Here is a 25,062-nt window from a genome sequence, read left to right as displayed (position 1 = left end):
ATTCTTAAGAATGAAAACACAGATCACAAACCACTAATAAATGCTTTTGCAAAGGTAATTGTCTCATGTAATTTCCCTGTGAGTTTTTGATGTTTTTTAATATTTTAATTTAATCACTTTGAAAGTACAGGTTTATTATCATATTCTCAAAAGCTCAATAGCTTGACTGAAAATATTTTATTCCAATAAATAGTCTATGGTAGAAATTACAGCACTTAATTTCAGCTTGAACTGCAAGTGTTGCAGAATTATATCTCTCTGAAAAGCTCATCTAATAACTGAGAAAGCAAACCTACTTCTTTCATAACAACGTTTAACTTGGCTTCTGTATATGCCACTGGATTGCACTAGCTTTGGATTTTGAAACCACACCATTGGAGGTGAAGTTCCCCTGTATGACAGGTCTTTTGAAGCTGGTTTCAGTATATACAATTTAGCTGTCAGTACAGAGAGGTCAGCACTCATTTCCCCAGCAGTACAGGTAGATTATAAGGTGAGATAGTACCAACATTTAAATTAGGAAATTGTTCAGAAAAATCAGATGTCAGGAGTAAAAATGGCCATTTAGAAGTACTTCCAGCTGTAAATAATTTCTGCTAGTGTATTAGCTACTCAGTTCCTGGATATCTGGTCAGTCATACCTTATCTTCACCCTTTGAGATTTCTTGCAAAGCCTGATGGTCCGTGTAGTCCAGAAAGTCCCATCTGAGCTTTTCCTGCTTTAGCTTCCAGCTTTGATTTGTCATTTTATCACCTTCTGAATTTACAGCAGATGATAGAATAAGAAATCATTCCCTTCATTTACATTATTATTGCCTTAAAGCTATTCATAGACTGACTCTCAGAACTTTCCTCTTCTAGGCTACTTAGCTTAGCTCTGCCATCTTATCCTTTTAGCTTCAATTGCTTATAGAAGACCTTTCTTTTTATTTATTTATCTGCTGCACTTCCTCTAAAGCTTTCCTTTCTTTGGGGGCGAGAACTGTGGGCAGACAAGCAGGTTCTCTACACACTGATGAGTCAAAGATAATGGCTTGTAATTCAAAATCAAGGATGTTCAGATGCTCCAGAGGAAGACTACTAGGTTTTGTAAATTACCTCCATGAATGCAAAACCCTAAGGTAAGATGACTTTCTTGGTATGTTTTGCAAGATTGGTGCAGAAAGAACAAGACTCACATCAGCCTCTGATTTTAGGATGCTAAGCCTCCGTGTAACCCCTTTTACAAACTAAAAAGACTGTCTCATCTCTATTTTCATATCTATTTCCTACACATACATATTTTCTAAATGTTTAATATTTTCATTAATGTAAGATTATGCTTGATGCAATATAAATATTCTTCATCATTTAAAATGTATATTTTATCACACACTATACCCACCATCTATGACTGAAATACATTCTGTGAAACAAATTTGGTTAATATAATGTTTACTTGATATTCCACAAATTTCTTTGTCATTTTACACAAAGACTCAGAGACCTAGTCCCAAAATTACCTTTAGGCATGTTAGGTCCCAAATACAGATCAACAATGTGTGTTACTGACTCAGGAAACATACAAAACCTTTGTTATTTATTAGTATATTTCATCCCAGATGTTGCTGTTACCAGATTTTATGCTGCTCTTAGAATAGATCTCTAATTGCAGGTGCCAGCTTTCTAGGGGTTTATTCTCTGCACACTTGAGAAACAAAACTACGGTCAGTGACTTATAAAGGCTTATTATACACAACTAGTGAAGAATGTTTTAAATTCAGAAGTAATAAAAGCATGAAAACCTACAACTAAACCTTGTATTTCAAAAGATTTTGTTCTGACTTATAGGTCCAAGACGTGCTCCACCAGCTACAAAGTGAAACAAAGTGGGCAAGTGAAGATCATGCCGGGCAATTACAAAAATAGCTTTATCACTGTATGCACCATGTGCAAAGTGAAGGGGAATACAAGTCATCTTAAAAAGCAAAGCATATAAATTAGAGAAAGGTCAATATGGAATACACAATGGCTCAAGAACATATGTAAACAGGGTGATGATAATAAAGGCCTCTTCTCTTCATTGTTTAGAAACAGCTCTCCAGAAATTCTGGTTTCAGGTGGCTAAATTGGGCTGGAAAACTGAAAAGATTTGTGAAACTTCAAAAGATGAATATGTGTAAGAAACCAATGTAACTGAAAAGATGTCAAAGCAGCTTTCCTGAAGGATGCAGACAGACGTGTGAAAGTTCCCTGGCGGCAAGAAAAGTTAGAAGCACAATCGTACAATTAATCATGTAGAATTAGAGAAGAACTAAGTGCTTGGCTGGTTAAGAGCAATACAGATTTTTTCTCATAACCAAGATCATCCTGCACACTGAAGATGGGTCATCCTCCAGAAGACACTGTCCGTCCAAGAAAAACATTCTGTAAGAGAATCCAATTCGCTAGCATTTGCCTGTCGATTCTCATACTCTCATACATGTAATCATACTCTCTTCATATGAAGATGCATCTTTTCTTTTTTTCCCTTTGGCTGCCACAAAGGCAAAAATCTTATGTAAAGCTTCAATCATACACTGTAGGCCATAAATATTTTTAACAAACTACTTGTTGGGTTGAGTTTTTTTCTTTATGATTTCAGGTATAAATTTTGTTACAACTGCATTCACCTGCATGGACAAAGGGTCTCTACTCTTTTCCCAGATCTCACAAGCATCACTTTTATTTTTTATGGTTGACTTTTTTCAACGTTTTCTGTCATAAAAATTTGCTTAATTTCTCTATTTCAAGTGTCTCTTCAAGCATTTTAAATCTTGATAGTTCTACATTGCCAACAGATTTCCAATTCTGAGAACAAGCGTTATAGGAATTCTTCATCTATGACTGAAAAAGACCAAATTTAAAGTTTCCATGTACGTATATTCCATAATTTCACTGTCTGTAACCTAACAATACAGAGTAGTGGCTTACTTTCACTAGGACAAATTCACTGTCCACACCCATTCATTACATAAATAGAATCTTAACCTGTGGCAGTTATTTCTTTCAAGCCACTGACACTGAATTCAGATAGTATTTTACTTCTTGGCAGCACAGTCTAAATGTGCACATAGGATACATAATAAAAGATTAGCATTTATAGCTATTGTACTTGATAAGATTTTCATTGAAAAACATTTGGTTTGATGTTAACACATAAAATGAGGAATTTTCTCAATACAACAAAGAGACTGAAATATTGAAAATGCAATAAAGAAGCCTTCCTTCAGAGTTGTACCCCTTGCTCATTCATCATATTGAGTGTGCTTTACTTTGTTGGTGCTTTGACTAAGCTGAGATCCCAAAACAGCAGAAGTTTGAACCCTGCAAAATATGTAGAAGATTTCAGGAACAAAAAACGAGAAACTCACTGTCCTTTGATGACCTCAGACCAAAGTTCCACGTCTTAGTTTTACATAAACATTAATTATGTAGAAGACATGTAGAGCACATGTAGAGGACAAAACTGTCCTTACAAAACTGGCAAACGATTACCTTTTGAACCACCAGGCTACAATCTTCAATTCCATTCAAACTGGACCTTGAAAATTTAAATCCATGACAATCTTATTCCTCTACCACTGTGATCCCAAATAGAGCTCAAACTAATTGTATGATTTGTTTTATACTAGTGGACAACAAAGGTGCTCCAGTTTTATCATTCAGTCAAAACTGGTCCCAGAGCTCTTAGGTTCAGATTCCACATTGAAATTGCAGTACTGCATGCTTGAATGTTTATGTCTAGGTTGATTCAGGAAATCATCTTTCACTTTAACCCATGCTCAGTATAAACACGTCTCTAACTCCTGCTCTAATTGAAGCTCTATTGTTTCAAACAGAGCAAGATATTATTCAACAATGGTAAAACTGTGTCTTCAAACTAATATAATTCTGGGACTGAATAAAAAATAAATATATTTAAATCATATGAAACATTTTTATCATCATTATGGAAGTTGGTAGTTACAGTTTACTAAACCTCTGAACTACTCAAATAGCACATGTATCTAGTACATTCCTTATAGTGGAATCAAAAAATATTTTACAGTCCATAAGGATATAAGATCCAGCCCCACCACAAGTATGCATCCAGTTCTGGGATGACCCAACAGAGTAAGAGAGAGTACCTAACTAAAAAACAGAGAGAAAAGCTTCCCCAACTGAAACTACAGGAAGGGCTCATGCATAAACTGTGAATTGATATAGCCTGAAATCTGGCCAGACTAGTGGGTAACTTCTACGGTCTTACCAGCAGCTCTACTCCGACTAATCTGCATTCATAGGGCCACAGTACATCTGCCTCTACATCAGACCATAGTTACAATAAATATCTATATGTACCAACCAAAGTTTGCCTGGGTGATGAAAAGAACCAAAGCTGCAGGATGGTGAGGAAAGTTTGTTAACGGCTTCATAAGCAGATTTGGAAATACTGTGGATCAATTCTTGGGTGCAACTTGCAACCATAGTCAAGAAATAAACTTATAGACCTTATCCTGAAAGATCTATATAAGGGAAAGTACTCAACTTCTGGGGAAAAAATAACACAAAACATTGCATAGGTAACATGGCAACTCCTTGTACCTCTGTGAGTTCTCCCAGCATTTATTCAAACTTCTTTTTCTAAAATATTGCAGAGAAGGAAACAATATTTCTTCCACTCATCTTAGGAAATTCAGGAAAATTCTACTTCTCCACTGTCTGAATATCATTTGAGAAAATGGCAACTGCTTGCACCACAGAATGGTAGGACTGTGACATGCCAACAAACATCAGAGTACTTTAAACCTTCATGATATAAAACAGTATTAACATCACTACAGATCAGCTACAAAAGAAGTTCAGTATGGCAGGGAATACATGTTAAACACAACTGTGAATTAACAGTATGATAAAAAGCACCATTAAACGTTAAACAAGAAAGAAATTGAAACTCTTTCATAAATGCTTTCTCTCCTTAAAGGAACAATTCAACAGAAGAATTCAATCCTTACAACTTTCTTTGTTTAACAAACAGTCAACATAAATCTGTGTAGGAGACTTTCTGGTGGTATTTTTTACCATATCGTATTTTTCCCAAATAAATTACAGAAAAACGTCAAAATAATTATTTTCATCATTATAAATCTCCATATATTGGACTGCTAATTTTGAGTCAGTAGCGATGCCTTAAGCTCTAGAGCAATTTACCTTAAAGAAATATAAGAAAATGGGAATAAGTATGGCTCAGATCCAACACAACTATTTTGGCTGCCCTACTCTGCAGGTCAAGGCACATTGTTTTTCTGTTTATTAGGAATTTACAAGCTTTTTTAGTAGGACTGTTGTTCTAAATCGTTCCTAATCCTTATCCTCTCAGGGCTTAGTGGTTAAAAATTTGAAACAACTGCACTTAAGAACGATTTCTCTTTTACCTATGCTGTAACCTTTCTCATGAATTCCCTAGTTTTGAATCAGGTTTCATGCATAAGATTGAGGAAAGATTTGTCTTTTACAGTAGATAGTAATCTCATAAAAAATGGTGAAAAGTACAATATGAGGTGAAAAAAGTCAGTTCCCCTTCAAGAAGTCAAACCTGTCTGATTAGTGCTATCACATTCCACTGTAATTTTGGCCAGAGAACAGTAAAAAGGTGTGCAAACTATTGGTTGATTCCATTTGGCTTGTATGGAGCTGATTTCATTTAGTTTCTGCTTCTTTATAGCAAAGTCATTCATGATTCCAAATTGTTTAAATAAAACCAGCATCTGAGCAAGAGATCTTTGCTCTCTCATTCACAAATACCATCTGTGGTGTATGAGTGTGGCACTTCTGGTCTTGCTTTGGCTATTCTGAACTATTTCTGAATACTGAAGGACTGAATTCAAAGTGGTTTTCAAAGTAGCCACTGTAGTTGGAGAGATATTCACAAGGGATAATCAATAGGCTAAGGTTTCTCCAGTGGGTGATTTGGAGTCCTGATAACTGAAGCTCCAATTCAGATTTGCCCTCTAAGGAATCCTTTCTCTCATGCTCTAGATCTCCAGCTATTGCAGTGGGAACCTAGGGAGTTTAGCTTTAGCAAAGTAAAATTGGCCTTTGTGAATACTTCCCTTTCCATGTCGGAAAATATTATCCAAACTATCACTTCTGTTACTGCTTAAAAAAAAAAAAAAATATATCTTAAAACCTCTGAAGTGATTTTTTTTTTTATACAAATGAATCTTTTCTGTTTGTTCTTCCTCTGAGTACTTCAAATATTTACTCAGTAATAATCACGCTATTTTGATCAGAATGGAAAGAACCACATTGTACATAGGACTAAGGAGTAAAATAAAACTGTCATCATATTTTAATTTATTTACAGAAAGAGGATCTTGTGAGAGTATGACTGCTTGTCATCAGGTTTTTATTCACTGCATGTGAAATGAGCCTTCATACTTCCAGTTGGGTTTCGTTCATTGCTGTCGAGTCTCTATGTGCAGATATGGTATACATCCTATGGGAAGGAGAAAGCACAACAGTTTGTTCATACCAAGATGACAATTATGTTCCTAATTCTGAGAAACTATTTTTCCAGATAGTTTTGTTCACTGCACAGGCTTAGGAAAACCAGTTTGCATTCAGCATGAGGGACTGGGTGAAAACTCCTTCTTCCTTCAGCTAAACACAAATGCAATTACCAAAGATTCACAGAAGGCTACTTCAGAGTTGTCTCCCATTTGCCAAAAACTGCAAAAGGGTTTTCTGTAAACTAGAAATTCAGCACTTCAAACACTTACAACATAAACAGTCTCTGTATGTTCTGCAGATGAAATAAATCTGAGTGTAAGACTATAGCATAATCTGCTAAGGAAAGCTGTGGGAGCTTGAGATATTGACTCACTGCTTGAACAATAAAACAAAAACTGCTGGGATTGGTAAGGGAATAATGGAAAAGATGAAATGGGCATTCATGCCTCTAATAAGTACATACTGAAGCACATATGTCAGATTAACACCTATCATTATCTCATTGTTCAATCACAGGAGATACTTGACTGACATAAAACAGAACTAGAAGCATTTTTCCTCCAAATGCACAATTTGAGTTTTCAGGAACTCCATTGGTGATCAGCACCAATTTTACTGGAAAGCTGTAATAGAAAAGAGGTCTTTTTATGAGACCTTATTACTCTGTATTTATTTATTTGGGGTTGTGGATTTGGTTTTGGGGTTTTTTTGGTGGTGTGTTGCTTGGGGTTTTTTTTGGTATGAGTAGTACCTAAAGGGTGATTAAGGAACTATTATCTCTCCATGCTAATTCTGTGGCTGAAAGGCATAGTATTAACAGGTTAATTATGTTAGGAATTAACACAATTCTCTCCCATTTACTTGTCTGTCAGTAGAGGTCATCAACACCTTCTGGAAGTAATCAGATATGATGACATGAAAGAAAAGGCACAGGAGGACATGACTGGTCCAAAAACCATTACAACAAATTGGACTTTTTTCAAACTGTATTAATGGAGTTACAGCAGGATTTAAAAATGAAAAAAAAACCAAAACAACCCCCCAAAAACAACAACAACAACAATAAAAAAATCCACCAACCCACATCTCCTTGCTTCACTTTTTACCCCTACAGTCACTTTACAAATTTCTATGGCAAGAAGGACTCTGAATAGTTCATGGTCAAAACCAAGAAATAAGATTCAAAGAGCAGTGACTTTTGGTAGACCTTAGTTTGGTACTTTCTGGAACATTGTGTCTTTAAAGATACCCTTCTTCTCAAAGAAGGAATTACCTTGATTTCTTCAAAGAGCTCTTCTTCAACCCTCGTGATCGGCAACAGGCAAACTTACAATCAATGACCTGGTAAATAATTGGGTTGTACATGGCTGCTGACTTTGCAAGCAAAGTTGGTACCACTGAAAACTGAATTGGGACTGAATCAGGCTGCCCAAAGGCTGACCACACAGAGACCACAGCGTAGGGGATCCAGGCAATGAGGAACCCTGCACAGATCAACATTGCCACCTTGTGAGAGGAAAAGAGAAAAGAGAGGGTGGTTAGCATAGCAGTTTGACACTAGCAGCACAGCACAGAGCCAGGCAGAGTGCAAGCGAACATGGCACAGGATGGAAAAGAAGAATGATAACTCTTTTCGGGTATTTTTACAATATGAACAAAAGCTGTCACACATTTCTCTATCTAACATCTGTCTGTTTTTCTTTCACCTGATACAGATCAGTCAGTCAGTCTGTTATCACAGACTTAAAAATGCTGTAAGATCTGACTAAGCATGAGGAAACTAAATGAGCTCTCAGAAATTAACTTCCTTTTTTATATAAAATTCAAATTATTTTATGAGAGTCCTTTCAAAACATACAGGCTCTCTTGTTTAGGATAATATATAACAAAGAGCTGTGAAAGTTTTTGAAAATCCTTGAAGCCTTTTAATCCTGTAGTCTCTTTCAATCAAGTATTCCTGATTGTCAAAAAGAAATCCAGTCTCTTTTACATTTCATCCAAGTATGCACTGGGAAAACCAAACCAAACCAAACCAATATTAAGCACAAATCTTACAGATTCTGGGTTCTTTGAAATCAGAAATCGGATTTCAAAGTTCATAAAATCAAAGTCCTTGAAGGAGTTTCCAGGGCTGAATTAGGTTCTGATGATGTGCAGAAGTAGGGGACCCTGAGTGTTTGTAGGTGAGTTTATTTAGGAGGATATACTCTTGTCTGTATCTGCTATAACTCCTTCTGCTGCATCACTCATACCAGCCACTGAGGCAAAACCAAAGGAAAACAGTAAAATAAAAAACAGAAGATATTGCAACACCTTGATCTAATGCAGGACTTCTTCCCCTCTTGTATCACAGTATCACAGTAGGTTAGAGATTGGAAGGGACCTCAAAAGATCATCTAGTCCAATCCCCCTGCCGGAGCAGGAACACCTAGATAAGGTTACACAGGAACGTGTCCAGGCGGGTCTTGAATGTCTCCAAAGAAGGAGATTCCACAACCTCCCTGGGCAGCCTGTTCCAGTGTTCCGTCACCCTCACTGAGAAGAAGTTTCTTCTCAGGTTAAGTGGAACCTCTTGTGCTCCAATTTGTACCCATTTCCCCTTGTCCTTTCATTGTTTGCCACTGAGAAGAGCCTGGCTCCATCCTCGTGACACTCCCCCTTTATATATTTATATACACTAATAAGGTCACCCCTCAATCTCCTCTTCTCCAAACTATAGAGACCCAGCTCCCTCAGTCTTTCCTCATAAGGGAGATGCTCCACTCCCTTAATCATCTTAGTTGCCCTGCGCTGGACTCTCTCCAGCAGGTCCCTGTCCTTTTTAAACTGAGGGGCCCAGAACTGGACACAATATTCCAGATGAGGTCTCACCAGGGCAGAGTAGAGGGGAAGGAGGACCTCTCTCGACCTACTAACCACCCCCCTTCTAATACAACCCAGGATGCCATTGGCCTTCTTGGCCACAAGGGCACAGTGTCGGCTCATGGTCACCCTGTCGTCCACCAGGACCCCCAGGTCCCTCTCCCTTACACTGCTCTCTAACAGGTCGTTCCCCAGCCTATACTGGAACCTGGGGTTGTTCCTGCCCAGATGCAGGACTCTGCACTTTCCCTTGTTATATTTCATCAAGTTATTCCCCGCCCAGCTCTCCAGCCTGTCCAGGTCCCTCTGGATGGCAGCACAGCCTTCTGGCGTGTCGGCCACCCCTCCCAGCTTAGTGTCATCAGCAAACTTGCTGATAGTGCACTCAATTCCCTCATCTAAATCGTTGATGAATATATTAAATAATACTGGTCCCAAAGGTTGTAGGTTGTGCTTATGTCCCCTAGAGAAGGTGTAAAAACCCAGTATGACCAATAACCTGCCACAGGGATGGCAACTGGTTACAGGAGGAATAAGGATTTGATAAACTAGGTCTACCTTCTGACAGCACCCATGGTCTATGGACTACATTCAACTGGAAAAATGCCAACCCTTTGAATTCCTTTCAAGACAAACATGGAAAAAGTGAGCATAAAGTCATTCAATGAGGCATGAGCTGTAAAGTCTCTGGGTCCCCCTCCAGCAGATAAAAACTCACTGCATTTACTTGGCTAAGCCAAAATTGAAAATAGTGATGATTTATTTGAGAGTGAGAATGTTAGTACAATGGCTAGGGTTTTTTCTTCTAACCTATATCATGGATTTGCATTCCATTAGTACTCCATTCAAAAGCTAATTTCTACTAAGCATTTAGGTTGCATTTCTGGAATGCAACAAGAAACAAGAAAAGGACTTCCTTATAAGATGTAGTCAGAGGCATGTTTAGTGTACATGTTAAAGAAAAATTTTATGGGGCCTAAATTTGTGATTGGTATACTTTACCTGAACCAGCCTGCCTGCACTCAGACTGATACAGCTTCAAATGACATCATTCAAAAATACATCCTGAAGAACAGATGCCATTATACTGCTAGCATTGACAGATTATTACTACATCCAGACTGATAAAGATACATGTGCACTCATTTGGAATAAGTCAGTTAGTAGGATTACAACAAGAAATCATCAAAAAGCACAAGGAGTTTGGATATTGCATAATCTATTGTGGAGCTTTTGGTTCCGTCTTGATCTAGTATTTTTTCCAGGGGAACTTCATCGCTTTATGTTTTTTGTTGTTGCTGTCTGTCGCTGAAGAAACAGTGCATGTGAGCCAAGGATCTCAAACGCAGCCTGTTTGTTATAAATTATGCTGCAGGCTTAAATGAGTTATGATGGAGACTCATTTTCCATGTTTATATATATCCTGAGATACGTTCTCCACTGCAGATCCAAGACAGAAGGGACAACTACTAGTGTCTCAACTGAGATCAAACTGAAGTTTTACATGATCCCTCCAGTACAGCAAAAATAAATCTTCAACTTCAGATAAGTTTCCATTGTTTTTCAAAGGAAAGGTGGTGAATAACCACAAAACTGTACCCTATTGAAGCATTCTTTTTTTAAGGGCAAATACATTTTTACCAGCTATATTGGCAGCACTGACCATACAGGTAGCTAGCTGAGATTCTCCAGTGTGTTTAGACATAATGCCACTTACTGCTGCATATTATATAACTCTCAATTCAACTCCCCAAAAATGTAGTAAAATTTGATCAGCCAAGTGAAAGACACCACTTGTCTCCCTCTTGGCAGGGCTTACAGAGGCTGGTGAATCTTCTACAACTAAGAAATCTGGCTTTATTCATTACAAGTTTTTATTTTGAGAGGTTTCCTGGCACAATAACCAGTATCAGCAAGGATCATGTCTGTCACTATTCCCAAATAGAAAACAGATTCAATCAGAAAGGTAATATAGGACACCATCTGAGATGGAAAATTAATTTTATCACTTGAGTGCACTTTTATCAGCAGCTCACGGTTGAACCTAGATGGCAAACTATTTATATAAAAACAACTGAAATGTCACTGAGGTGACTTTGGTTTATATTTTCATTAACAGAGGAACATAAACTGTCTGAAAGTTTTATTTCCCTTCTGCAATAATCTGCTTTTTATCTGTTTTTTCTGTTATAACTCCTCTGCACCTCGAACGCCTTAAATAATCCTTTACAACTGTTTCTGAAAGCAAAGGGAGATTTATGATCGGGAGAAGGGCCACAGGGAAATGATATGGGTCGTGTAAGGTCACACAAGGAGGTCTGTGGCAGAGCTTTGTAGTGAATCATGATCTCAGGGATTCAAGTACTCAGCTGGAAGAATAAAAACATTGAAGGACTGCCTGGTACACCTGCTACCAAGAAATAAGCTGTACAACACAACTACAAGGAACAGAAGGTTTGACCACAGTCTCAACCAGCAGCACTTGGTATAATAATAGCTAACAAGGTACAAAGACACCCCGATTTCATACCTAAATGAGGGGTGAGTTTTCAACACCAAATCATAGGGACAGATCGATGGGTTTGTCCTTCTCACCCTCCCCAGAAGGCACACCTTTTGGTTAAACTCACACGCTTGGCTACCCTGAGTGTTTTGACCAAGGAAAGTAAGTTTGTGATTACAATCCTATCATTAGTGTTATATAGCTATTCTTCAGTTAATGCATTTATCACCGGCAATCCAGAAGAACTGTATATGTTGCATATGAATAAACTGTACTATTTACTGGTAGAGCCAGTGAACTCAACCGACTCTCTAAAAGGCAAGTCTAGTCAATAGACTTTCTGTGCATCCAGTGTTGGGGCTATAGCTAGTTTTCATTTTTTTGCCTACAGTTCACATTTTAATTTTCCTGCAACAGTGCCCTTGTCACAGAATTATGTTTCAACTCCTGTCTTTTGCCACCTCAACAATAATGGAGGAGAAAGCTAGAAGAGCCACCTTCAGAGAATTTTACAATTGCTTAGCATAGCAGAGTACATGGCTGAAGACCTCCAAGCCTGTTTCTACAACCCATCAAAGCAAACCCATCAAAGCATCTTCCTACCTACCTTGGTCAGCTTCATTTCAAGTATGTTGCTATTCTGAATCCTGGTATCATAGTGAGCAATCTCTTTGGTGGATGATTTGACTTTTAAAATTATTTTGACATAAGAAAACACAATCACAGCAGTTGGGAACAGGAGGCAAAAGAAAAGAATGCTGAGAATAAAAGCTTGTCCAGCCACTGAAGCTTGTGCCAGCCACCAGTCCAGAGTGCAGGAAGTGCCAAATGGCTCAGGGGCATAGCTCCCCACACCAGCAAAAGGCACCGTAGCCCAGAATGTTGCATAGCCCCAGATCACTGCCAGACAGATAAATGCATGATGTCTCTTAAGCCAGGTACCTGAAAGATAAGTCAAGAGTTATAACTTCAGGTCAATATGTATTTGAAACAATTGAACATCTCATTTTACATGTACAGTAGAATTTTTTTCAGTTGTTTGACAGCAACTTTGTATGGCTCATCTCTCCTCTTTCTAGGTATAGTGAAGCTAGCCACCATTGCTGGCATTCTACCTCATGAAGAGCAATGCACACTCATATGGAGGACTTCACTTGACTGCATTTCAGATCTTTACTTTAGATTGCGATGATTTACAACCTGGAAGGGTACGTGCAAAAGCAGTACAAACAAGTAGCTCAACAGCAATCGTGGGAATATTGTCTAGTAATTTTGAAGCTTGCTGTGTGATCTGTAAAGGTGTATTCATAGTATGTGGCCAGATGAGATGGAGTTTCAACCCAAATGAAGGACTGTCTTTAATTCAGCCTTTCGTTACTCTGTGTGAAAGCTCACTAGCTGCAACTGTATAATGTAACTTCGTTATTTCCTACTCCTCCTGTCAGATATATTGACTAAAGTTTGATCTCAGGATGCTTCTCAACATTAATTATTTACCCAAGTGACTGAAAGACAAGGCTTTACAGAGGAAATAACATATCAAGGATTCATTTTTATTTTTCCAGTACAATGAATCACCATGTGTGTATTATCAGAAGTGTTTGTAATAGGTGTTTTCATGTATCCTTGCTCATTTTTTTTCATTTAATGCTATTGTCATATCTGCAGTTGTAGGGTAGAACACAGTCTCTCTGCTCACCTTGCATACAATTCTAATTCATCTAGAAAAAACTTCAGTTTACAAGCTTTCCACCATTACCTTTGTTCAACATGTTAGATTTAGATAGGACTACCAAGTTAACATCAATGACTTATGCAGAAGATCAGACGATAGTATTGTAACAGCTCCTTCCACCTTGGAAGCTCTAACCTGTTTTCACTCCCCATCTACTGACTTGGAGGAGCTTTTTTGAAGGTTTGAGAATGACTTAGTACAAAGCCAAAGCAAAGAAACAACTGCAATTTGGATGTGACCAGTGCCCCTTACCCAGCTGATTTTATGTTTCCAGATTACTAGAAGGAAAATGAACACTGAATGGCAAATTCTCTATTCAGGCAGAATGACTGAGAGACAGCAGGGTGCTTTGTTGTGTTCTGATGTAGAAGAACAAGGCAACAAGGTGGTTTTCACATGTTGGTTATTCCCTGTATTTTGTTGAGGAGTTAGCCCCTTCTAATGAAAAAATAAAAATAAAATCTTTTCTAAACTGTGACAACATCTTTTAACTGTAAAGAATGAAGCATACAATACATTGTATTTAAGAGATATAAAATATTGATGGATATGGTGATAACAGCTTTCATTGCTCAATTCATTGCGTCCTCTCACGTTCCATCTCCATATCAGATAGATGACACCACATTATGACCTATTAATAGGCCTTGATAGACACAAAGTGATTTATCTATAAATGATTACTAAAACTCATAGCTAAGAAGACATCAAAAGTGATATATTCAACAATACAAATTTAGCTGAGATTACTTAGATCATGAAAAAATGCTTTTCTTATCTGTGTATTCCCCTCTATATTTAACAAAAACATTCTGAAGAGCTTAAGTATGACTCCAGTCTAGAAAACTATATCACGTAGTATAGATTTTCTATATTCACATAATACAGTTTTCTTTCTTACCATATGACAAGTGGCAGATTTTTAGGTACCTATCCAGGCTGACAGCTGTCATGGTGATGAGGCTCCCACAACCAAAGAAGAAACCGGCCCATCCATACCAGCGGCAGCCCATCCATCCAAATACCCAGCGGTGAGAAAAGAAGGAAATGATACTAAAGGGCTTTCCTACAACTTCAAAGGAGAAAAGAATGTCAGTTGACTGGTAACATCCATCACTGATAAAAAACCCTTTTTCAGAAAGGGTCACCTGGCCACAGATACTAAAAAGTTTTAAGTATCCCCAAATAGAATAGAAATACCTAACTATTTTGGGGACTGTCCCAGTGGCACCTTAGCTTATTTCTCCATTTGTAAGAGAAAGTAGTGCATTATGGAAGAAGTGAAGTTAGGTCATATGTTGTTCCATTTTCACCTTATAGCAGATCAGTATTATCCATATTCCTTATAAGTATCATGAAAATGAGAAAGTTTGAAAGTTGTAATTTCCTAGTTGGAAATCTCCATTTTTCCTTTTGTCTCAGACTGGACAAACAGAAAAAAATCAACTCTAATGGAACAGAAAACTCAAAAAATGTACAATCTAGGATCATCAGCACAATTTACAAATCCTTCATTTCTGCTTACCAGACTGGCCTGAAATGTTCCAAGGCCTGAACAGCTCAACTGCAACATTGAAATAACATTAAATATTGAACTCCACCTTCCTGTGACTGTATTTCTTCCTGCACAGGAGTTGCCAGAGCGCCTGAACAATTTGAAAGCAACTCAGCTCCCCTAGGCTGGTTTCCCTGGCTGAACCACACTGTCTGTAATGTCGTGACAGCTCAGTGAACTGGTTTGTAAAGTAGTCTTGCAAGCTGCAATTCCCACTAGGTAACCTATTCATAGAAGTCAAGACAAAATTCTCTATTTTGTTGACATGATCTGTAGAAAAATGTTTTGGATTGTTCCCCAAAATATTCCATCTCAGATGAAACTGATAAGAAACTAAACATTCTGTTTTTGTTCTTAACAGAAAGTTGGAACATTTCTACCAAAACAAAATCTTGAAGAAAATGGCCTTTGATCCACGATTGAAAACCCTTCAAAATAAGACTTATTTTTAAACACAGTATTTTGGGATGCTTTTCTTTTAGTCTAAGACTGAGCCTTCAGGCCGAGCTTGAAGGTTGTGCTCAGGTCAATATATTATATTTGCTTTTCTTCCAGCAGAATAAATGTGCTTGAATTTTTCAAGCAAAAGCTGACCCCTGGCAAGGCTTGAAAAAACCGCACAAAATAAGCAAAGGTCTGGCATATAGGCTAAGAGTCGGCAACTTTACCCATGTAAAGCATTGCCAGCTCCAAAAGCCAACACATTTCTTTACACAAAATAACTTTCTCTCCAACAGCACAGAACTCAGGGCAGGGTACCCGTGTGAAACGCGCCCGATGAAGTTTTGATCAAGTGGCTGGTGCCACCCTGTGGAAACCTGCAGGAAGTAGGGCTGCGGCAAAAGCTGGTCTTGAACAAGTGTGTGAAATACGATGATTTTGGGAAAAGTCCCATCTTCACTTCGGTTTGAGGCAGAACACATCACATTTCTCCAGTTAACGTCTTCCATTTTAAAAAAGTAAATTAAAGAGAATGGAGAAAAAGCACGCATGGCTATGCCAATCACAGTGACCAAATAGATCATTTAACAGTGAAACTAGCAGCTCTCACGCTAAGAGGGTTCCCAAATAAGCTGTAGTTTGCATGCTTGAGACATACAATTTACATGGTTAGGAAATATCTGTTTACATTCAAATATACAACTTTAAAAATTCTGAAACACTCTATCTCATTGGAGTGACTGTCATCAGAGTTAGATATGAGCCTTGTAAAATAAGACAGACTTTTAAGACACAAAGGAGATGGGAGCATCACAGAAGAGGCAAAAACTGGAGTGGGTTTGTTTGGGGTTATTCACTTTGAAGTACTGCAAGATGGAAATAGCGTCTCCATGGCAGATATGCCAAAGAAATCATTGAGATTTGTGTAGTAGCAGAGGAGAGATATTTATACTAAAGCCTTTCTTTGGCTGAATTCATCAGTGTCTCCTTCAGAAAACCATGCTTACTGATCACCAAGAGGCATCAAAAGTACTGGAAGTTGGAGCAGGGATATGTGTAGTGACAGCACAATTAGCCTTGATTTTGGGAGCCTGGGAGCCATCATTTTATGTAGTTCGGTGCTATTTTAGGGTTTTCAATGAGGGCAAAAGCATTTGGCAGAGACGAGGGCAAAAGCATTTGGCAGAGACGAGGGATGGAAAAGGGTGCACTGGAGCTAAGATCAGGGATCCTGGTATATGCAACCATAGGGAACAAATGACTTTGGGGGCATGGGAACATACTGGCATTTATATTGAGCTGGGGAGATCCCATGGTCAGCTGGGTCATATCAGGCTTTTATACCCATTAGATTGTCTGCCATCCAAAATACCTTTTTTCAAAAGGACATCCAGTCCTCCCCCAGTATTTGCTCATAGCCATGAGTAGCTGCATGAGACTTATGTCAAGAACAAAAAAGATGATCTCCAAAGGCTTCTGAATCTGAAAGTTCATGCAAACCTTTCCAAAGCTCCCACTTCTCAGGCCAGGACAACCAGGCTGCAGGGCTGAAATAAAAATCCCTCCAGTTGGCTGAAATTGTTCTTACTCCATAGACTGACACAGATGTTTATTTTCCTGACCCAAAGGTAAAAGAGAACTGTCACTAGAGAAAAAATTATTAGCTGGTAACCTGATGGCCACTGACAATTTCCTATTCTTTCCCTTCATGCCCCACCCCACTCATATTTGGCTAAATATGTACTTTTGAGGCACCTGGATCCATTATTTTGCACCCTACAGCAAGAAAATATCATTTTCTTCAACCATAATACCACACTATTTTGTGGTTATTGTCCCAGGATGCATATGAGAGCTGTCTTTGAAGGCCTGCCCGCTGCTGCTGTGAGCAGGAATTTTGCCTGATTGATTGATAAATCCAACCCTATTTTTTCCTCTGTACTTTTCATTTCTTCCCATTACATTGTTCAGGAATGTTGTTTTCTATCCTTCTTTGTTATATACAAATAACAAATAATAGAGTTATATACAAATAACAGCAAAAGGCATTTTGGGCTTTCATGACTTCCAGAGGATTGTGTCTTGCTGTTTCCAGAAAGAATGGTGGGATAGTAAAAAAGAGGGAAAATAAGACATTAATTTACCTGAAATGCCCAGATCACACACTGCTAAATTAACAGTCATTATCTCAGCAGGTCTCAACTTCTTTTTTCGCTTTGAGGACATAAAAATAACATAGCCATTTCCCAGAGTTGAAAGGATCCCTATAAAAATTGAAAAAAAAAACCAAATCAAACTAGGATTCTTCTCAAAACTAGCAATGTCACATCTTCCTTTCAATATTCTCTGATATTTTTGGCCTGAACCTGGGTTTACAGGTCCATCAAAGAAAACTGTTTCTTCACTAACTCATGTCTGAATGAGTTCAAGCCCAGAGTGAACGTTTTGCAGTAGAAACACAGGATATCATCCTTTTCACGAAGCAAGAGTCACCCCCCAAAGGTGAACACAATAAAGGCACCATGGCCCACGGAGGCTTCAGCCATAGCAGAGGAGGCAAATAAGGAGGGAGACACAGAAGAAAAGAATGAAGAGCAAACAGTGTCCATTCCCTACCAAAGTGACTCAAAACAGCAATGAGGGAGATGATATTGGAATGAAGTTTAGCCTGGGAAAGGCTGAGGAAAGGTGTTTCCCCTAATTATTTTATGTTTGTCATCTTTGTTTCTCGCTACCCAAATCAGAAATTAAATGTTAACTTAAATTCCCCATGATGAGCCTGTTTTACCCACAGCAGTAATTGGTGATTTCCTGTCTTTACCTTCACTCTGTCATTATCTCCACTGCTTTTGCTCCTTCAGTTTTCTCCCCATCCTATTGTGGGGGCTGTAAGCAAGTGGCTGGCCTGGGTGCTTGGCTACCAGCTGAGGCTAACCCTCCACACTGCTATAAAAGTTCATAAATAACCCAACTTCCCTCTGTCAATGAGCAAAGTCACTCCTTGTGATGCTTTCCTACACATGGCTTTGGTGGTGCAAACTCCAATGTACTCCATGTTTCAAAAAGACCCAGCCATGCAGCAACACCACCCTCCTTAAATACTGGAACTTTGAATACCACATAGTCTTCATTAGAGTTTTCTGGGAGGCCAGAGCTCAGGAATTCAGTGGGCATTTATTTACTCTGGCCTAGCAATGGAGCAAACCCCTTGCAAGGATTCTCACAAAACCAAGAAACCCAACCTGGGAACGCCCCTGAGCAGACAGAAAAATGGTTCCCAGAGGCTAAAACCAGACTGTTAATCAAGAAATATAGGTGTATCTGTGGAAACAGAAGGTCTATCAAAGTCAGGAGAAAAGTACTTTGATTTTGAATTGTTCAGTAATAAATTCCATACTCATCTAAGCAGAAACACTTATTATTTCTTTACTGACAGTATAGCTCTCTGTATTTTTTATAAAAATAAACAAGACAGAAGCTGCCTTATCATTGAATATTAGCTTTTCTCAGCAAATTTGATTTATCCTTGATGAATGAAATCCAAAGAACTTCCTATTCTTAGAAGGGCATGTAGTGATAAGAAGAGAGATAATGGCTTTAAACTGACAGAGGGAAGATTTAGATTAGATATTAGGGAGAGATATTAGGAAGAAGCTCTTCTCTTTGAGGGTGCTGAGGCACTAGCACAGGCTGCCCAGAGAAGCTGTGGCTGCCCCATCCCTGGCAGTGTTCAAGACCAGGTTGGATGGGCCTTTGAGCAACCTAGTCTAATGGAAGGCACCCCTATCCGTGGCAGGGGGTTGGAACAAGATGATCTTTCATGACCTTTTCAACCCAAACTCTTCTATGATTCTGTGATTCTATAATTCTTATGGCCTTAAAAATTTAATCTGAATTATATGTAGGTTGAAATCATATTAAATATTTTCTTCCTTGAAATTAAGTGAATGAATCTCAGCATTTTTCATGTACCTTAATCCTTTTCTCTCTGAATGCCATTTTCTGTTGCATTATATTTAGGATATTCAGAGTACCAGCTTTCGCTTTGAAATACCTTTGGAAAGCACCTGACATTTTCCTCAATCGTTTTCAACTGGTACTCCAGAGGTGCTTTCATCAGACATGCCTCTGAAGCAAATGTTCATTATTAATAGCAGTATTTAAGAGAGCACCAGCCCACTGACCTCCTGATCATACATCTGGAAGGGGTCCAGTGACATTTTAAGTTGCCTTTTTTCTATACCTCTATCTGACTGGTTTTGGCTGGGAGAGACTTAATTTAATTGCCTATCTGAATTCTTTTCTTAACTCCTTGGTGGTGAAACTGTGATATCCTTAGGTGAGCCATCTAATACTTCATTTTCCCTATGATTACAAAGATTTTCCTAACAGCTAGCTGAAGTCTTCTCTGGTGCAGGCTCCCAATTCTGGAAGGTGCTGGCAGGCTGCTTGCCTGGATTGGAAACAGGAGAAAAAAGGTACATCAGATATAAAATAAAGGCTCTTTTCCAGGAGCAAGCTGTCCATGACACCATAACACTATTACAAATATACTAATGAAGAGCCAAAGATGCTATAGCTAAAAATGTGACAACTACAGAGAAAGTCAGGCTCAGAATCACAACCTGCAGGGAAAGGTGGAAGTGTATAAAAGTAGCAATCTGAACAAATAAGACTCCAATAATAAGAATCCCTTTCTCCAATCTGACAACATCATAAACCATCAGAGAGAATAAAAAAAAAAAAAACAGGTAGTTCAGGATTTTGTTTTCAATTAAGCTGTTTCATAACGCACTGAGGAAGTGTGCAGCAACAGTTTGCAAATCAATAGTTACTTGCCATGGGCTTTCAGAGGAGCTGACAGCCAGCGGGTCTCCGCTCAGTAGTTAGTCACCCTACCAGAATGTACAGGAAATCAATCAGGTCAGTGATGAAAAAGCTAGCAGGAGAAGTGACAAAGTAAAAAGAATTGGATCGTTATAACTGTGGGTACGGTTTGATTAGAAAATACGTGTGGAAATGAACTAGTTAGGTGAAAGATCGCACATTCACAGAGAATTTCTCATACATTGGTTAAGAGTCCTGGTTTTCTTAAAAGACAAAAGAATATATTTTTTATATTTTCAAATAATAGGGATGCTCCATCCCTGGCAGTGTTCAAGGCCAGGCTGGACAACACTTTGAGCAACCTGGTCTTAGTGGAAGGTGTCCCTGCCCGTGGGAGAAGGGCTGGAGCTGGATGAGCTTTCAGATCCCTTTCAACTTAAACCATTCTATGATTCTGTGAACCCTCAGTGCTTCAGCTGGAAAACCAGCTTGACACTAAAAGCTCTGCTGAGTTTGCTGGTAAGATCCAGGCCTTGTTCACCCTCTGTATAACTTCCTCCCGCAAAATAAATTTTTGAAATAAATTTTAAAGACGCTTGAACCTTACACACCTCAAGCACAAAAAGATGCCCAATAGCAATCCTGGCTTCCCACTTTTCCACAGATAGTCCCTATCTCCCCTATCAGGATGTTCACATAGGACCTCCTCAGGAGGGGCCACCATGTCTTGGAAGTGCCCTGCAAAAGAGTAGGGAACAGTTCACTGGCAGGTGACAATAGACAAGTTCAGCCCGAACCACCAGTTATAACAAAAAACCACAGACAGACCCTCACTGGGCACGGGAGCTGAATGCTCCAGTTTGGTTTTCCACCTTCTGCAGATTACAGAGTTTACAAAGTTAATCTGCAATACTGCAGAGTTACCCCAACACACAGCTTTGCCCAAGACATATTTGAGCACATCAGTTTTGCTTACTGCTTTCGATACCTGGGAGTTGTGGTCAACTATAAAGCTGCCAATTAAAGCAAATTTATATCTTTAGCAAGCCTTTTGTGAGCAATTTGATGTCAGTGAGTAGTCTGACAGAGCAAGGCTTCCTTCTACATCGCCTTAAGATCCATGTTCTACCACAAAGAAATCTCTGCATGGCCGTGCTTCATGTCCTAACAGATATGTGGATGCTTTGAACTTCGTGAAGTCAGCTTAGTGGAAAGGGAAATTCAGGATTATTTTTGTTTGCAGAAAGTAAAAACAAGTGACTAAGAGATTTACCTGAGAACAAATTCTCATATTTTTGAAAGCCCAAGATATTATTAAAACATTGCTCTCCACCTAAACATTAATGGATAATAAAATATGAATCTTCATACTAACAGGAGCTAATAGTGGCATCCCCAGGATGCTAAACTAGCCCAGGCTTGTAAGGTGCAACTCACATGAGAAGCATTAGCCCAAGAAAAGCTTGGGGGAGGTTTGTAAGAAAAATGTGTTTAAAGACTACCCCATTTAGTCATGAGTACATAAGACCTGACATTGCTCCTTCCTCCAGTTTTCATTTCCTCGCTTGGGAATTACACCTCTGAGCTCTGAGGTGCAATTCCGTTTCACTGATAAAAAGCAGAACACTTCTTCACACAAACCCCTATAAAAGGAGGGGGCTTCTGTACTTAGCCTCTAGCAAATTAGTATCCATTTCTGTATTATACAGTGTCTTGAACACCGCTGTACTGGCCTAAAAGATACGGAACCAGTTGTTGTTGAAATGGTTGAGGGCACAACTGACCACCAGCTAAGCAATGACTGCTTAAAATCATTGCAAAAGGAATTAAAAATATCTGTGCAGGATACCTGTGGTATCTTATGCTACAGATGCAAGCCCAGTGAAGATGCAAATACAACATTTATATGCACATGTGAAAAGCATACTAGGCTCTAATGAAAGCTGCCACCAGAGTGTGCAAAGGTAAGTAACTAAGCAAACTACAATGAAACATAACCATATAAAAAAAAATGAAACCCAGAGCAATATGTAGGGTATGTCTAGAGCTACACGTGTACAGCAGAGCTCTGGCTTCAACTTTCCTGGCTCAGGCTGCTGAGTTTAATAAATCCACCACAGGCTGTTTGATGTCCAGTGCACACCACCAGGAAGGTGGGAATCTCACTGAGAAGTCCAAATGATTAATTTGGGTTATTGGCCCTTTTTAAACTATAATTTCAGTCTCCTCACATTGCCCGTTTATGTCTGTGCTTTCATGGTTAGTTTTTGGTTTTTCCTTGGAAATTTATTATTCCTGTTCCTTTCCTTAATTTGACTGTATCTATGTTTTTCAAGATGTTTCACATCTGGCAGGGATATTTCTTTGGAATTGGATAGATCTACACTAAACAAAGCCGATATAACAATGACTCCCAGAGGAAGGATTCATTTCAGCTACTCATACATATTTCCTCAGATTAAAGCTGAATTTGTGTAACCAAGTGAAAAAAGACCTGACGGGGCATTGTCGTGGACAGCTCAGGGAACACATCTGTCTGCAGAGCTGCAGACAAAATGTATGTATGTGAAAAGCTCAGGTAAATACAAAACAGGGAAAGAATACCAAGGTACAGCTTCACCTGCTGACTCTACTGCTCCAAACTCCCTTTTTGATAGGACATAAGCGCAAGACAAATGAGAAATAAACCATATTCAAGTCTTTGTGCGACCTCCACTGGAGAAAAGATTTGATTACTTAGATCAGTGAGGGGAAAGGTTGTAAGAAAGAGTAGGAAGGAGGGAGGTAATATAGTGAATGAGAAACATGACTGTAGAACTGAAAGATATTTGTGTTTTGTGCAGTACTGATAGAACAAGAGAATGAATCAAAACTGAAATAAATGTCAGGAAATACACTGTATGCCCAGTATTCAGCCTGGTGTTGAGCCATCTGACACCAAGAGCCCAGTTTGGTGTAGCAGTTATGCGTCCTTGGCTGAGCTTTACTGAGAAAATAGCTGTTGAGCTAAAAACTGTGCAAACTAAATCCATTAAAACATAAGGAAACCTAAACCATAGAAACAAGTGCAAATGTTGAGGCAAGTATTGACACACGAAAGATATAACCCTGCTCACCTCCATAAAGTAAAGAAGGTAAATCATCAAGAAGGACCAGTTTATCCTCAGAAGCAATAGAGACCAGTACTTTCCAGCTGAATGACAACCCCTAGGCATATGAATACTTAACATAGAAATCAGACCCAACTATCTTCTGTGTCCATTAACCAATAAATAATTGTGCTTGCTCTGCTTGACAAGTCACTTTGCACACAGTAAAAGACTCCAAAACAAAAGGGAGGGGAAGAGGTTAGGCAGAAAATATTGTTCAATATAATATGTAACAGAGGACAGCTGATGCCAAAAGCCAAGTAATATTCAAAGCACGTCTGATAAGCACATCTGAGGATATTCTCTTCGCTGCGTAAGCAGAGAGAGACTTTGAAAACAGGTCATAAACCTTACATGGCATAAGGGAATAGGGAACAATTAAAATGCAAGCTAGTAACCTATCACTAGAGAAAACAAAAGAGAGTATTTCTTCACTTTTTTGCTAGAAAGCCTACTGCTAGTCACTTTTGGCTACCTGGAGCAGCACTGTCTATTGATGTTAACTGTTGACACCATGTTTCTATCACATTCTCTTCTCTCCATCCTGGATTTTTTTTCTAGTATGAAGAAATATGCAATTACACATCTAATGCACAGCAGCTTCTGCCTTCGTGAGTGCCTGCAAGGATGCAATGGCTTAGTCATATTTCAAAGATTAATTACAAAATCATTACCAATTACTGTCAAATAAAAACCAGCTATGATGTCAGCTTCTTTAGAAAGCTTTGATGCAAAGGGGTCTTCCTTCTGGAGATAGTGTGGGAGGTATTCTTCTTGGGAGGAATTATTATGATCTGATGCCATCCCATTCATGTCAAGTTCAATGTCTGAAAAACAAAGAACAGTGTCTGAAAGAACAAAGTTTGCAATAGATCATGTCTGCCATAAGAAAATGTGAAGACATTTTTATTCATATACAAGATGCATCCTTCTGTCTTCATTTCTTTTCTGCAACCTCCCAGGGCATTTCAGGATCCAGTTCAAAATTTCATAAAGCATCCTACCATGATTTATTTCACATCTTACTTTAACCCAAGAATGTCATTATTCATATGGCACCCAGCACAGTAATCCATCTGAGCAGTACCTAGCTACCACTGTGTTGTAGCTCTCAAGCAAGGGCTCCTGAAACACCTTTTGTGAGTATCTTAAGAAGCTTCATGTTTCCAGCTGGTTGTAAGAGTAACCCAAGACTGAGAATACAGAAAAACCAAGCAGGGCAATTGTTTGTGTCTGAATAGTTTCATTCCTCAATGTGTTTAATGCATACTGAACTTGTCTTTATCTATACACACTGCTCTTGTAATCTCCAGAAACTGGGAATTATCAGTAAGACAGTCCCAGCAATTTCTACATATCCTGAGGGGAGCTATGTTTACACACTGCAGCTCTATAAATTTTACAGTTCAGTGAAAAGCTACATCCATATTTTCTCCTTAGAGTTATTTAGGTGGTGGGATCTGATGTAAATAAGCTT

At 38.7% G+C, this 25,062-nt stretch overlaps 1 protein-coding gene across 1 annotated transcript; it reads right to left on the bottom strand.

The window, feature by feature from the left end:
• Positions 1-6,392: 6,392 nt before the first annotated feature.
• OPN5 (opsin 5) lies at positions 6,393-24,584 on the bottom strand. The gene is given in 6 exon segments (XM_061372145.1): positions 6,393-6,499; positions 7,787-8,019; positions 12,486-12,820; positions 14,515-14,685; positions 17,754-17,873; positions 24,260-24,584. Coding segments are annotated over 6 exon segments (1,248 nt in total). The 3' UTR covers positions 6,393-6,435.
• Between the last annotated feature and the right edge of the window lie 478 nt (positions 24,585-25,062).

Source organism: Neopsephotus bourkii, unplaced genomic scaffold (assembly GCF_033783945.1).
Source record: "Neopsephotus bourkii isolate Nb327-2 ecotype Australia unplaced genomic scaffold, CSIRO-AGI_Nbou_v1 NB_1600, whole genome shotgun sequence".
Taxonomy (NCBI): Eukaryota; Metazoa; Chordata; class Aves; order Psittaciformes; family Psittacidae; genus Neopsephotus; species Neopsephotus bourkii.
This window is presented reverse-complemented; position numbering and strand designations above follow the sequence as displayed.